Consider the following 15,600-nt stretch of genomic DNA (forward strand, 5'->3'; position numbering starts at 1 on the left):
TTTTGTCGAGAAAAAGGGCACTGGAAGAAAGACTGTCCGAAGTTGAAGAATAAGGCCAAACATAACAATGGAAAGGCCATTATGGATTCAAATGTAGCTGATTGTGATGATTCAGACTTCTCATTAGTTACAACAGAGTCATCAACATCATCAGACATATGGTTGATGGACTCGGCTTGTAGCTATCATATGTGTCCCAACAGGGACTGGTTCATGGAATTTCAAGAAGGAGAATATGGAGTCATCCACACAGCGGATAACAGCCCTCTTACCTCATATGGCATTGGTTCAATACGATTAAGGAACCATGATGGAATGATCAGAACATTAACAGATGTTCGATATGTACCGGATTTGAAGAAGAATCTCATCTCTGTGGGAGCCCTAGAATCAAAAGGGTTCAAAATCATTGCAGAAAATGGAGTGATGAGAGTATGCTCCGGTGCACTAGTGGTAATGAAGGCTAATCGGAAGAATAATAATATGTACCGCTATCGTGGCAGTACAGTTATTGGGACAGCGACAGTAACATCCAGTGACGACAAAAGAGGCAGAAGCAACCAGGCTATGGCACATGCGCTTGGGACATGCTGGAGGAAAATCCTTGAAAACTCTATCAGATCAAGGATTGTTAAAAGGAGTAAAGACTTGCAACTTGGAGTTTTGTGAGCATTGTGTCAAAGGGAAACAGACAAGGGTTAAATTTGGTACAGCGATCCATAATACTAAAGGCATTTTGGATTATGTACACTCTGATGTTTGGGGTCCTTCCAAAACACCTTCATTGGGTGGGAAGCACTATTTTGTAACCTTTGTTGATGATTTTTCCCGAAGAGTATGGGTGTATACAATGAAAAACAAAGATGAAGTGCTGGGAATTTTTCTCAAATGGAAGACGATGGTGGAGAATCAAACAGGCAGGAGGATCAAGTGTATTCGCACAGACAATGGAGGTGAATACAAAAATGATCATTTCAATAAGGTCTGTGAAAATGATGGCATCGTCCGACACTTCACTGTTAGACATACACCACAACAGAATGGAGTGGCAGAACGTATGAACCGGACCTTGCTGGAGAAGGTACGGTGTATGTTGTCCAATGCTGGCTTGGGCAAAGAATTTTGGGCTGAGGCAATTACATATGCATGTCACCTCATTAATCGTCTACCATCTGCTGCTATTGATGGCAAAACACCATTTGAAAAATGGTACGGAAAACCTGCTGTAGATTATAACTCTTTGCACGTGTTTGGCTCAACTGCATATTATCATGTGACAGAGTCAAAATTGGATCCAAGGGCAAAGAAGGCTATTTTTATGGGAATTACTTCTGGAGTCAAAGGATATCGCTTATGGTGTCCTATGACAAAGAAAGTAATATTCAGCAGGGATGTTACCTTTGATGAATCTGCTATGGTAAATAAGGTAACAGAAGATACCAAACAAAATGAAGGTGCTTCTAAGCAGGTGGAGTTTGAGGGAAAATTTATTTTTCCTACACAAGAAGCAGAGAAGAAAACAACTGAAGATTATCCTCTGAAAGGAGAGCCAGTAGAGGAGATTCCAACTCAGGAACCTCAACAACAACTTGAATCAATAGCAACCAGAAGGCCAAAAAGGACAATAACGAAACCTGTTCGTCTCATAGAGATGGTTGCTTGTGCAACCTCAATTGTAGCTGATGATGTTCCTACCACTTATAAAGACGCAGTCCAAAGTTCAGAAGAAGATAAGTGGAGGATTGCCATGAATGATGAAATACAGTCCCTTCATCAGAATCATACATGGAGATTGGCCAATCTCCCGAAGGGAAAGAAAGCAATTGGGTGCAAATGGGTATTTGCAAAGAAGGAAGGATTTCCTAACCAAGTAGATGTTCGCTACAAAGCAAGATTGGTGGCCAAAGGATATGCTCAAAAGGAGGGAATTGATTACAATGAAGTGTTTTCTCCAGTTGTAAAACATTCCTCCATTAGAATTATGTTGGCTTTAGTAGCACAATTGGATTTGGAACTAGTTCAGATGGATGTAAAAACTGCGTTTTTACATGGAAACTTGGAGGAGGAAATCTACATGACTCAGCCAGAAGGATTCAAAGTTGCTGGAAAAGAAAATATGGTGTGCAAACTTGAAAAATCGTTGTACGGATTGAAACAATCTTCTAGACAATGGTACAAGCGATTTGACGAGTTTATGTTGCGGCAAGGGTACAAGAGAAGCAAATACGATCATTGTGTGTATTTGCGCAAGCTTAAAGATGGTTCCTTTGTATATCTTCTCCTATATGTTGATGATATGTTGATAGCTTCCAAGAATTCGGAAGAAATTGATAAGTTGAAGATTCAACTGAAGAAGGAGTTCGAGATGAAGGATCTGGGTGAGGCAAAGAAAATTCTTGGCATGGAGATAATTAGAGATAGACGTTCAAAGAAACTCTGTTTATCTCAGAAAGAATATTTGAAGAGAGTACTACAACGTTTTGGCATAGATGACAAGACTAAGCCAGTTAGTACTCCACTTGCTCCCCATTTTAAGCTAAGTACTACTATGTCGCCAATGGATGAAGCTGAACGAGAGTATATGTCAAAGGTACCATACGCAAATGTTGTTGGTAGCTTGATGTATGCAATGGTCTGTACGAGACCTGACATTTCACAAGTTGTTGGAGTTATTAGCAGATATATGCATAATCCCGGAAAGGAGCATTGGCAAGCTGTGAAGTGGATTCTACGGTATATTCATAATACTGTAGATGTCGGGTTAGTTTTTGAGCAGGAAGACAATCAGTCTGTAGTTGGATATTGTGACTCAGATTTTGCGGGTGATCTGGACAAACGAAGATCAACTACTGGTTATGTGTTTACTTTTGCAAAGGCACCAGTTAGTTGGAAGTCTACTTTGCAGTCAACAGTTGCTTTGTCTACAACAGAGGCAGAGTATATGGCTATTACAGAGGCTGTGAAGGAGGCAATTTGGCTTCAAGGATTGCTAAAGGAGCTTGGTGTTGAACAAAAAGGTATCACAATTTTTTGTGATAGTCAAAGTGCTATTCAATTAGCGAAGAACCAAGTTTATCATGCAAGGACGAAGCACATTGATGTTCGGTATCATTTCGTACGAGAAATCATAGAAGAAGGTGGAGTCACGGTGAAGAAAATTCATACTACAGAGAATCCTGCTGATATGCTGACAAAGGTGGTGACTGCGGTCAAGTTTCAACATTGTTTGGATTTGATCAACATTGTTGAACACTGAAGATTGAAGATGAAGACACAACCAAAATTTGTTATTGAGAGAAAATTGAAGATGTGGAATTTTGCCAAGGTGGAGATTTGTTGAAATTGGCAAAATGTTTGTCCCACATCGGTGGGAAAACAAAAGTTGGGGGGATTTTCCCCCTATAAAAGAAGGCTTAATGTTTAGGATTTAAACACACCTCTCATTTGCCTTCTCATCTGTTTAAGTGTATCTTCTCTCTTTAGTATTATTTCACTTGTATTTTTGGAGTGGAATAAAATATTAGTTGTGTCCGAGGAAGTAGGCAAAATTGGCCGAACCTCGTAAATTCTGGTGTTCCTTTTATTGTTGTTGCTTTATTGTCTTATTTATTATTTGGTGGCTGCCATAATTTTTGGTATAGTAGTTGTGACTCATTCAAACTATATACATTTGGCTTCCGAAACACTTGCGTTTCGACAGGGCAAATAAACCTACCACAGAAATAAAATATAGTCAGCTGATAGTTTACAAAAAGGTAAAGGATGGTGGAGTAGATAAACCTAGAATCAGGACTCCCCATTAAACTGATTACAAGTGTTAATAAGCAAATGATAGGCTTTTGTTCTACAATCATGAAACTACTATAAACAAAGCTCTTTCCGAAAAATAAATGAACATACAATAGTATTAAAGGATAAAAATAAGTTTAAATTGCATCTCAATTAATGAGCATGAATATGTGGATGGATTTTAAATGAATGAATTTCCAATACACAAGTTTAAACACTTCAAAAAATGTGCATCAAAGTGGTAGAGCATCGTACACTGGATTGTTTAGAAGAAACTAAAGCCAGCAATACTTCATAAGCAGTTGGGACTTGGGCATAGTATCCTTTTTTCTTTTTTAAATAAATAGGACTTGGGAATAGAGTATATATCTGAATCTACTCTGCACAGTATCAACTGCAGTGATGGTGATGTTTGTGCCGAATTCTTATACTTGAAATATGTTCACTGACTTGCTGCAGTTTGTGTTGGATAATTGTGACAGTTCGCACCAATTAAAAAATAAGTAAAAATTCAACAAAGTTCTGTCTTCTTTTTTCTATCCACAATAATGCGAGTGTCGCTTTTGACATGAATGCGGCTTGGTTACTATTGAAAATTGAATTAACCAGGTAAAGAAACCAACACAAAAAGTGGTAGGGGCTCAGTGGCAGCCCAACCATAAAAATCCATTTCCCCCGTCACCAAGTTGTCCTAATAGGAATTGGGTGGAGAGATTTTCAGTTAGAGGCCTAATAAAAGACCTTTAACTCAGGATAATTGCAATGCTACTCTATAGACCAAAGATTGATAGTTATACTTGGATAATAGATACCTCAAGCATGAATCTTGGACTTCTCAACTCGTGTTCGAGGAATTGCCAGGATTGCTATAAGTCCACCGGCAAATGCTGAAACTGCTGCCACAACCAAGGCTGGTGAGTTGCCTCCACCAAAAAGCCCATCCCACGGTCCGCTTCCAAGTGAAACCAACATCTATGAACAATAACAAAATGAATCTCATTTACCGGCCTAGACGTCTTCTGGAAAGTGACAAGATGCATGCTAATTAAAGTGCAGTAAAATTTTCCTCCTGGAAACACTCGGAGAATTACAATATCATTGCAAGTTTTTGCTAAGCCTAGTAAATTTTTCACTGAAAAGAAGGGAATGCCTCCATATTATAAAAATATTTATTTGCCAGCGATTGACAGTACTAACTTGTCATCATAACTGCTGCTTTTTTTCCCTCTCAATTGTGGCAGAGAACATACCAGAATTATATATAATGCAAAGAGCAAAATTTGAGCTAGTGGGATAAAAGAGGTGAACATTTCAAGAAGACTCATAATTTCATTTCCTCTTCCACCGTCTAACTTTTATAATACAAGAACACATCCATGAAAAGCCTAAAGTACTTCATAATTTTCCAGACCTTACTATTTCTCCCACAAAGCATATACACTACTAACCTCCTACTTTGGGAAACCTGCAAATCACTGCCCCCTTTGAATGAGGCGAACACTGTTAGGTTCCATGTTTAAATGTCAAGAAAGGTTCATTTACCGGGGTAGCTTTATAACAGGGAAGTTTATAATGCTGCTGAACAAATATACACAAAATATGCATTTTGTTCATTTAAGAAATATAATTTTTTTCCAATAACAGGGAAATTTCTTCCCCACTAGCTTGGGACAGAGGCATAGTTATTATTGTTGCAATAGTAACTGAGAAATCCCCTATGGGGTAGCTGGCCAATCCCAAAGTTGGAGCATAAAGTCGACACTCAAGGAGTATGGACCCACCCCATAACCCTCCTACCACTTAAATACCAAACTCATGACGTGTGTCTACCACACAATCTTTAAACCAAAGTCCTAGGGCCATCTAACAAATTTAATCTTAAATTGCTAAATCAAAGAATCGAAAGCAAAAGAAAGAAACGCTGATTTTGACTATAGCAAAAAGCAAGACACTAAGAAGTTTGCTCTGTAGAAAAAATCCAGCTGATTTCTGTTGACTTTCAGCAGACCAAGTGACTTCTTTTGAATCTAAATAGAGACTCTCTTATTCTGACAAGTCCCCTCAAACTCAAAGTGGGAAAACAAACCTGAGTTTGCTTATTTTGAAAACATAGAAAGTCAATGCTGAAACTTCCCTAGAATAGTACGCAATCACTAAAAAGAAAAACGGTATTGGAATTCTTTGCTTCATAAAGTGGTTGGTAACTGTACACCGAAAAAAAAGTGCTACTTGCACTACTCATTGAGAGAGATCTGTTCTGACAGAACATAGCATAATTCGAACTGGCAAAATAGCGACAAGAAATTCAAGGTTTAGAGGAAGGCAATCGTCATGTAGAAAGTCGTAATGGCTATCTCGGTAGAGATGAACAGTGCTTGAACGATCTTAGAGAGCAAAGCGGTGTCTGCACAATTGCCAGAGAGGAGCGGTGCATAAATGGTTGCCGGAGAGATCAGTAGTGGCACCCATTGCTGGAGAGAGGAGAAGTGCCAGAAACCAAAATGAAGAAATGAAAAAAAAAATGGCTAGATGAGCAACACAAATTGTACCCGCAGGTAGTGGAAGCTGTTTGAGTCTTTACCAAGAACATTAGAAGCTGTGACACCATGTGATTTTAGAAGAAACTTCTCATTGACTTGATTAAGCAACAATGTCCAAGATATGCTCTTACATAGGAGCATAGGCTATGAACAATATGGTAGGTATTCATTTTCAATTTTAGTAAGGTTAAGTAAATGTTCTATCGAGTACTAAATACAGAGTACTCTAAGGTGTCTTATAGAGAATTTCATAAGATATTTTTAATTCAAATATAAAGATTCTAGACACATTTTCTCTATATTCTACCACTAAATATTACATTACAAAAAAAAAAAATCACAAAAAGAGATCCCTTTCCACCTACTTTTGGCTAGAAACATCATTAACTTTATTCCCCTCCCCTTCTCTCCTTTTCCTTTCTTTTCTTCTCTAAGATAATGCTGTGGGCCGGTCCTGAACTGGACCGGGCCCGCGGTCCTAACGGGCTTAACGGGCTTGGTGGGTCGGGCTTGGTGGGCCGGTCCTAACGGTCCCTTAAAGCCCGAGGCGGGCTGGTCTTCAACGTTAAGCCCACGAGCCCGAGACCGGTTAGCCCGGGACCGGCTGGCGGGCCTAACGGCTATAATATATAAAAAAAACAGCCCAACGGCCATATTTAAAAAGTAGCCGTTTGGGGCTTTTTTTTGACCGTTTGGTAGTTTATAAAATAGTCATTTGGCCCCCAAACTTTATATAATTACACTTTTCCCCATTTCTCAACTATAAATACCCCCTAATTCTTTCATTTTTACTCACCAATTCATCAATCTCTCTCAATCTCTCTACTAGAATTGCTTATTTTATTGTTGAAACTTCGTGAAAAATTGTGAAGTTAGTGAATTGAAGTCTTCAAGTCTTCAACGATTTTCAATTTTCAAGAAGTTGTTCGGCAATCCGGTAAACTCGTTTCAACTCTTAAGTTTTAAGAATATATTTTTGTGTGTTTTAGTTTGCATAATTGTAATTAATATGACATTTTCTTTGAAAAAAATATTTGGTAAGGGAAAAGATAAAACCGGTGAAAGTAGTGGCCAACCAACTACCCTTCCCCCGGCTCCCCGACCTAGAAAAGATAAGAAAGTTGAAAGTAGTCGTCAACCTAGACGTCCTCCTCCTCCCGTAATTCTTGATAGTGATCACCCTTGTTTTCAATTTACCGATAGTGAATTTTGCCATAATGTTGCACCAGGTGAAAGATTAGATGATGAAATTATGAATGCTCTTTATCCTAATGAAACTATCTTAGAAAATAATGAGGAAAATGAGGATGATGATGAAACCCAAGCACCGGATTTAGATGATACACCTACTAGTCCTGTTAATAACCCAACTGATGCACCGGCCGACCCACCTGTAGAAACTCCTACTTTTAATAGAGAACCTGCTAAACGCCTAGAAACATCATTAGTTTGGAATTTTTTTACTCAAGTAAGAGAACAAAATAAGGCTAAGTGTAAAACTTGTGGGAAATTAATGGCGCATAAATATACTGGAGACCGTAGCGGCACGGGTAGTTTGACTAGGCACATAAAAACACACCCTAGAGATAAGGCTAGATTTTTTCAAATGAAAGCGCAGCTAGAGGGGACAAGTGTAGATTCTACGGTTAACCCTAGTACAGGTTCAAATCTAGTTCAACCCGGAATTAACACTGTGACCGGAGGTATTTTATATTACGATCCTAATAGAGATCGTGAAGAATTAGCAAAGATGGTTACTGTTATGTGCTTACCTTATTCTTTTCCCTCTAATCCTAATTGGGTGCATTATATTAGAAGAGTTTTTAATCCTACTTATAAAGGTTGGCCTCGCGCAACAGTTAAGAGCGATATTTATAAATATAAACATGAATATGAACAATATTTGCGGTATTTATTTACTCATATAAGTAATCGGATTTCTATTACTACTGATATTGGTAGAAGTGGTAATGATTGTGATTATCTAACTGTTACAAGTCATTGGATAGATGAGGAGTGGACAATGCAAAAACGCATTATTGCGTATAGAATAATTAATTCATGTCACACAGGTAAGTTTATAGCTAACATTGTTGCAGATATTTGTAGATATTTTTGCTTTAGAGATAAAATAATATCAATTTCTATGGATAATGCTTCTAGTAACACTAGTGCTATAGGCATACTTACAACAACACTAAATCCCGCATTTAGAAATATATTTCATGTTAGATGTATTTGTCATATTTATCATTTAATTGTCGGTGATGGTATGCGAATTTTAAATTTAGAAATTAAAAAGGTTAGAATGGATCTTAATTGGCTTTTTTATTCAGATCGTAGAAGTAGACTAAGAGAATATTTTAAAAAATGTGATGAATATGGCCTTAGAGAAAGAAAGGTTCCTAAACCTTGCCCGACTAGATGGAATTATATGTACGAAAGTTTAGTAGTTGCATATGAATATAGAAACCCAATTAATGCAACGTTTAATGCTCGGGTAGGTGGTGAGGATGATGATGAAATGCTTACTACTCAAGATTGGACGAATGTTAAAATTCTTATAGATTTTTTAGAACATTTTCAAATTGCTACAAATGCATTTTCTGGGCAATATTATCCTACTATTTCAAACTGTTTAGTTTATATTGCAGCACTATGTGATTTGTTTGTTGAATTTTCGGAGGGTGGGGAAATTTATCAACTTGCTATAAATGCAATGAAAGAAAAGTTTAAAAAATATTTTTTCCCTATCCCTCCTATTTATGGTGTTGCTGCAATGTTAAATCCTACAATGAAATTAGGAGGTCCTCATTTTTGGTACTCAAATATTTATAAGGCTTTAGATCTTTCAAATGAGGAATTTGCTACACTTGCAGATGCAAAAACCTCAATTAAAATTAATGCTCAAACAATTTATAATGATTATCAACTTGCCTAAGAACATGCTAGGCCAAATGTTCCAACCCCTACTTCGTCTAGTTCACAATCGTCTAAAAGAGCTGCGGGCTTAAAAGCACTTAAATCTTGGACGGAGTTCAGGGGTTCTCAAGGTGATAATTATGATGAAACTTCACATCTAAATGAGCTTCAAGTTTATTTGTCGCAGGGACTTGAAAAGGAAAATCCAGACGGCACTTTTGATCTTTTGGAATGGTGGAAGGCAAGGGAAAAACATTTCCCGGTTCTTGCAAGGATGGCTCGGGATATTTTATCTATTCAAGCTTCAACTGTTGCATCAGAGAGCGCTTTCAGTCAAGCAAGACTTCAAATAGGTGATCATAGAGCGTCAATGAGGGAGAGCTTGGAAAAATCTGTACTGTTTAGAGATTGGATCCGCTCGGAAAGAAGGAACTTTGGAATTGCGGAATCACAACCGGCGATAGATGAAGCTTATGAAGAAATGATGGCAGAAATTGCGGAGGATGCTGCTTCGCCCGGAAGTGGTGATGAACAAGCTTCTTTTCCACCACCACCAACGCAACTTCCTCCGAACCTTGAAGGATTTATGAAATTTGATAGAGATACAATGTAGATTATGGTGTACCTTGTACTTTGGCATATCTTCTTTTAGTTTTTTTCCCTTTTAATGGTGGTATTAGTACCTTCTTGTGCTCATTCCATTGGGGGAGGAAGACTAAGAAAGATATGCCATTTTTGGTAATAAAAATTATAAGACATGCCCTTGAATATTTTTTTGCAATATTTTTTTGGTCTTTAACTTGCAATTATTTATAAGCTATAATATATATACATAACATACAATATATATACTACAAGAAAATATATAAGGGAATATATACACATAACATACAATATATACTACAAGAAAATATATAAGGGAATATATACACATAACATACAATATATACTACAAGAAAATATATAAGGGAATATATACACATAACATACAATATATACTACAAGAAAATATATAAGGTAATATATACATACATAACATACTATATATAATATACTATACTAGTATACTATATATATATATATATATATTATATACTATACTAGTATAATATATATACTACAAAACAAGATTTTTCAAAATTCAAAATGAGGGCCCCACCTCCAATGACCACCAACGGCCATATTGCACAAATAGCCATTTTTTTTCAATTTACAAAAATGATTTGATTTCTATGTATTGAAGCACTTTAATAATTTGATTTCTACATATATATTACATATATATTATTTATATAGCCATGATATGGTTTACAAGAAATTGCCTTTAAAAAAAACCCGGAAATCAAAAAGCCCGTTAGGCCCGCTAAGCCCACGAGCCCGGCCCGTTTAGCCCAGGACCATATGGCCTTAGGCCCGTCACGGGCTGGTTCCACCCGTTGAGCCCACGAAGCCCGGGACCTCACCCGGGACCGCCAAGCCCAGGCCCGTTAAGCCCGGCCCGTTTGGCCCGTTTAGGCCCGGGCCCGGCCCAAGGTACAGCATTACTCTTAAGATACCCAAAAAAAATCATTTCTCCTATGCCTCTGTTTCTCTCCAGTGCTTTCACTCAAAACATCTGGAAGGGCTGAAATTTTGTGACAAGCCCTTTTTGGATCCATAGAATTAGTGGCTTGGAAGCAACATGAAATAAAAAGAAACAAAAGAATAGATGAGCAAAACGATACCTGTGGAATCACAATTGCTAGATTCAGAACACCCATTGACAGTCCTGCAAGGTTGAAAGCAATAATTGAACCATTACTTTCTATTTGATACATGGATAAGCTAAAGAGACATAGTTCGACCTACCTTGTCCTAGCCCTAGAGCTTCAATCCTAGAGGATACCAAAGCATACGGAACACTGTATGTTATCTGCAAAGAATTAGTTTGGAGAAAAAAACAATCAGAGCCTGGACGAAGTTCTCTCCAAGCCAACATAAATATAGTGCTTATGCTAAAGCCTTCTGTAATAGTTACCTCCCTCTAATACCCTTCCATATCATGTTACAGTTGATAGGCTTCAAGATTCAGTCAGTTACACAATAATATCATTTCAGCTTATAGAAGTTTGAAAAGCAACAGATTTCAACTGTCATCAGCTCGCAGTATTGTCTACTCGAAAGAAAAGAAAGAGCGAAATCGAGCAAGCTGTCAACTGACTGACAAAATCTGACGTTGTTTCAGAAGACAAAAGGGAAAGGAAGAGATAGTTTCCAAATTTTCAGAAGAAATAAAATATCTTCTCTTGAGCCCATAAACTGCTTATTAAACGGCCTACTTATTTCCCTGGCCCTTAACTCTTTATAACAAAACAACGTAAAAGTTTTAAATTTCCTTTCAGTTCTCCATCATTTTCCATCTTATTTTCTTTCTTCCCCTAGTTTCAAACAAAGGCATAGAGTAGAAATGAAAAGACAGATAGCAATTGGTTGTCCATAAATAATCAGGAGAAAGGAGATAACTTGCAGTTTAGAGGTGTCTAATCTTTCCATTCTCCAACATATACATGTGTTAGAACATAAGAATTTAAGGATACAACTTGAAGTAACTTACTGCCAGTGGGATCCCAAGAATAGAAAATACTACTAGTGCAGCGATAACAATGCCATCTGGGGGTAGATCCAGACCAATGTCCATGTTATTCCGAACAACACTAATTATAAGCATTGCTATAAAGCAGAGACACATGACTATGTTTGAAACTCCCGATGTGAAACCAGCCCCCCATTTCCGACAGAGCTTCTCCATGAAAACTGATGTTATTCCAAGGAGCACTGAGTTCAACATTAGACCCAATGCACCCATTCTAACTCCAGTACTATAGTTCTTTCCATCATTTGGCTCACCACCATAAATCTCTCTGCCAAACCAGTCAGTATCAAACAACAGAAATGGAAACCATCCTATCCAAGTCAGAGCAGTGACAAGCAGGACCACCCAAACTGAAACTGGGAAGAACTTGAAAGTTCCAAATAATTCCCAGAGAAAAGCTTCTTCTTGACTATGGCTTGATTCTCCAATCTCTTCGGTAGTATGAGGGGCAACCTGACTGGGACTTAGAGGCTGCTCATTGGCTGCAGATATGCTGATATATGTAGTGCTTGCAATAAAAATAATGTCAATAACAAAAGCAGCCTTGAGATTGGCACAGTTGACGGTACATGCAGAACTGAGGGTGAAAGGAAAGATCTTGAACCAGCCACTGTAAGATCCAGTGGCATAGCCAAGGATGTTACCAATAGCCATAAACAAGGAGAAGTACGCATTTGCTACTCGAGTTCTTCTGTGATCCTTTCCTACCATGCATAGAGATCACAAGAAAGATGTCACAACTTTTAAGGCAACTTCCCGAAGTAATAAATAGTTACAGATTGAGAATACCCTGTTGTTAATGTAAGTTGGTGTCTTTTTTTTATAAGAGACAATACATGTTGGTTTCTTATCAAAAATTAAGTTGGTGTCTCACAAAAGATTCTACCAAGCATTTTATATTCTTTGTCGTATTAATGATGCTCTAACTCTATATATTTCTACTTAATCCAAGAAGCCCTCTGCCTCAAATCTGATAACTATAACTGAACCAATGCCATCATATTCATCAATTTCTCTATTTTTTATGCATATATTGCTCTCCCCCAAATGGAGTGCGGCCAAAAAATGAAATGACGATATAGAAAGGACATATTACTAGCTCCTTAGGTGGACCAAGAAAACATTATACAAACAACAAAGTATGCCGCAAGCCCAAACAAGTTGGGTAGGCAATATGAATCTGAACATGTTGCTCCATTTAAGCTCATCTATCATGAAAACATAATTAATGAACTAAATAAGCAAATGTTTATTCTTAAAGAAATTAGAAAACTGAAGTAGGATTCTGAAAAGCCAAAGCTTGTAGACTATGATATATATTTCCTACATAAGAGATTTAATTTGGATTTTTGCTTTTTATTATAGGATAGATAACAGATTAAATATGGATCTTATAATCGTCATCTCATTTTCAATTAAAAGCAGAAACATAATTATAATGTCTACTAAAAAAGAAAATATACTAAAAGTAAAGGGAACAAATTTCAAGACAGTTGTGACAACATTAATACTCTCGCTGATCTAGTTTGTATGAACCTTTTAACTAATATTTGAAGCTAAATTATATTGGATTAACTCAATATTTAAATATTAAACTTTAGATATTCAAAAACTATCCGAAAATAGTATAAGTTACAATTCTTCTCATGTCAATCGGACGAAAAATAAAATTTCAAAATGTTGGTCAAAGTTTACATAGTTGAATCTCCAAAAGTGAAAAGGTTCACCTAAAATGAAATGGATGATATATTAAAAAATAAAAACAATGCAAACTATACTCCCAAAGAGATAAAATTACCAAGTAATTTTTCCTATCTGCCTAACCTTTAGTGGACCGAGTTACCCGGTACTTGTGTTGGTGGACCGTGAGAAGTAGCAGGTACCTGGAATAGTAGAGGTGCGCTCAATGGACGCCACTGTCATTAAAAAAAAACTATACGTATATCTTATCGATGAATAATTTGCTCATCAGCCCATTGATCAGCCCATCGTATAGGTAGTATATTGTGGGTCTGCCCCGCTACATAGGGGAAGGAGCAGCATTGTCCATTGCACTAACTACGAGTTCTAGCACAATAACTTTACAAGCACACGTCGGAAAAATGTCCATCGCGTTGCCACGAATGATTGTCGATTTCTCCGAGAAGAAAAGATTATTCCATTGAAAGAAACAGAGAATTTACCCGCAAAAAAAAGGAAAAAGAAAAAAGGAAGACTACCAAATATATGAATCAAAATGGCAAAATTACAAATTCAAAGCTCAAATGCAGATAAAGAAGCATAGTAGAAAATGCAATAGGAGAAAAATCCACAAGCACGTGCTTAAAAAAGATACTAGTAATAGTCAAAATTGAAAGGAGAGCTTACTAGTAAGATCAGCAAGAAGAGCACGGCAAGGTCCTTGAGTCAAATTATTAGCAACATCAAGCAGCCAAAACCCTACTATAAAAGCTGCTATAGCCCGCACTTTTTTCTCACCCCTATCGCCGAACAACCAACCAATATCAGCTGAGAAACCGATGATCAACACAGCAATCATGATCGACACAGCTCCGTCAACAATAAACGGCCGCCGGCGACTGAACCGACTGGTACACCGGTCACTCATGTGTCCAACCAAAGGCTGAACCAGCAAGCCCGAAAGCGGCCCGCAGAGCCATATTATGCTAGCCCATGCGTGAGGAATTCCGAGCTCTTGCACGTATGGTGTGAGTAGTGACAGCTGTAAAGCCCACCCGAATTGTATCCCTCCGACTACTGATGCCACTCGGAGGAGTAGCCTTAACGGCACTCTGTCCCGGGCCGGTTCTCGGCTCAGCCCGCGGTTATGTCGCGTTCTGTGTCCTCTATGACCTTCCGGCATCGTGGAACTATCTGTATTTCTACGTATATATGTACGTTATATATACGTGCTTTCTAGTGTTGGCGTGTGAGAGAGGGAGAAATGGTGGAAAGAAAGGTGGTGGAATTGGTGTTAGAAATGGAGTTGGAGGATCATAAGAAAATGCGCTTGTAGAATAAGAAAATTGTACATGATATGTTGGAAAAGAGGTTGAGATAAATATGGACAAGGAGCGAGGAAAATATGGGAGAGTGTTTATAAAATAAAGACGGTAAAGTAAAGACACGTATAGAGAAAAACTGATATATTATTCGAATTCAAATTGATGTACATAATGAACCGAAATCTCTTCTATTTATAGAAGAAAGGAAGTTGTTGTGTAAGCTGCTACTATAAGTTGTTGTGTAAGCTGCTATTACAAGCTGCTGTGTAAGCTGCTACGCAAGCTGCTGTGTAAACAGCTACTGCAAGTTGTTGTGTAAGCTGCTACTGCAAGCTGCTGTGTAAGCTGCTATTATACCAGATATGGATGATCTTCTACTGAGAGCAATGTTTATCCATAACGGAGTACTGAATGGATAAGCTTATTATACCCGGTATGGATAATCTTCTATCTAGGGTAATGTTTATCCATAACCGGGTGTCACACCTCCTTTTTGCGCGGGCCGCCCCAAAGGGTTAAAATGCGCGAGGGAGTTTTTTCCAATTTAAGTGACAATATTCGAAATGGGATTATTTATTTAATTCAGAGTCGCCACTTGGGAAAGGTTTGGCTTTTGGTGTCCCAAGTCACCGGTTTATCTTGAATCCCAAATCGAGGAAATTTTTGACTTTTCCAAATGAAGTCTGCGAACCAGAAATTCTAAGTAAGGAAT

At 37.8% G+C, this 15,600-nt stretch overlaps 1 protein-coding gene across 5 annotated transcripts in view; it reads right to left on the bottom strand.

The window, feature by feature from the left end:
• The window catches only part of LOC104239244 (sucrose transport protein SUC4-like), a 38,516-nt gene extending 23,638 nt beyond the window's left edge, over nucleotides 1-14,878 (bottom strand). For 4 of the 5 annotated variants that reach the window (XM_070162829.1, XM_070162825.1, XM_070162828.1 and 1 more), the window contains exons 1-5: nucleotides 14,251-14,878; nucleotides 11,845-12,587; nucleotides 11,100-11,163; nucleotides 10,976-11,019; nucleotides 4,602-4,761 (exon numbers count right to left, since the gene is read on the bottom strand). In XM_070162829.1, the coding sequence (XP_070018930.1) occupies nucleotides 4,603-4,761; nucleotides 10,976-11,019; nucleotides 11,100-11,163; nucleotides 11,845-12,587; nucleotides 14,251-14,746 (1,506 nt within the window). In that variant the 5' untranslated portion in view covers nucleotides 14,747-14,878 and the 3' untranslated portion in view covers nucleotide 4,602. Of the gene's footprint in view, nucleotides 1-3,479; nucleotides 3,712-4,601; nucleotides 4,762-10,975; nucleotides 11,020-11,099; nucleotides 11,164-11,844; nucleotides 12,588-14,250 lie in introns of those variants that run through there. The other variant, XM_070162826.1, reaches the window with a different exon arrangement.
• Nucleotides 14,879-15,600: the final 722 nt, after the last annotated feature.

This window comes from Nicotiana sylvestris, chromosome 11, assembly GCF_000393655.2.
Source record: "Nicotiana sylvestris chromosome 11, ASM39365v2, whole genome shotgun sequence".
Taxonomy (NCBI): Eukaryota; Viridiplantae; Streptophyta; class Magnoliopsida; order Solanales; family Solanaceae; genus Nicotiana; species Nicotiana sylvestris.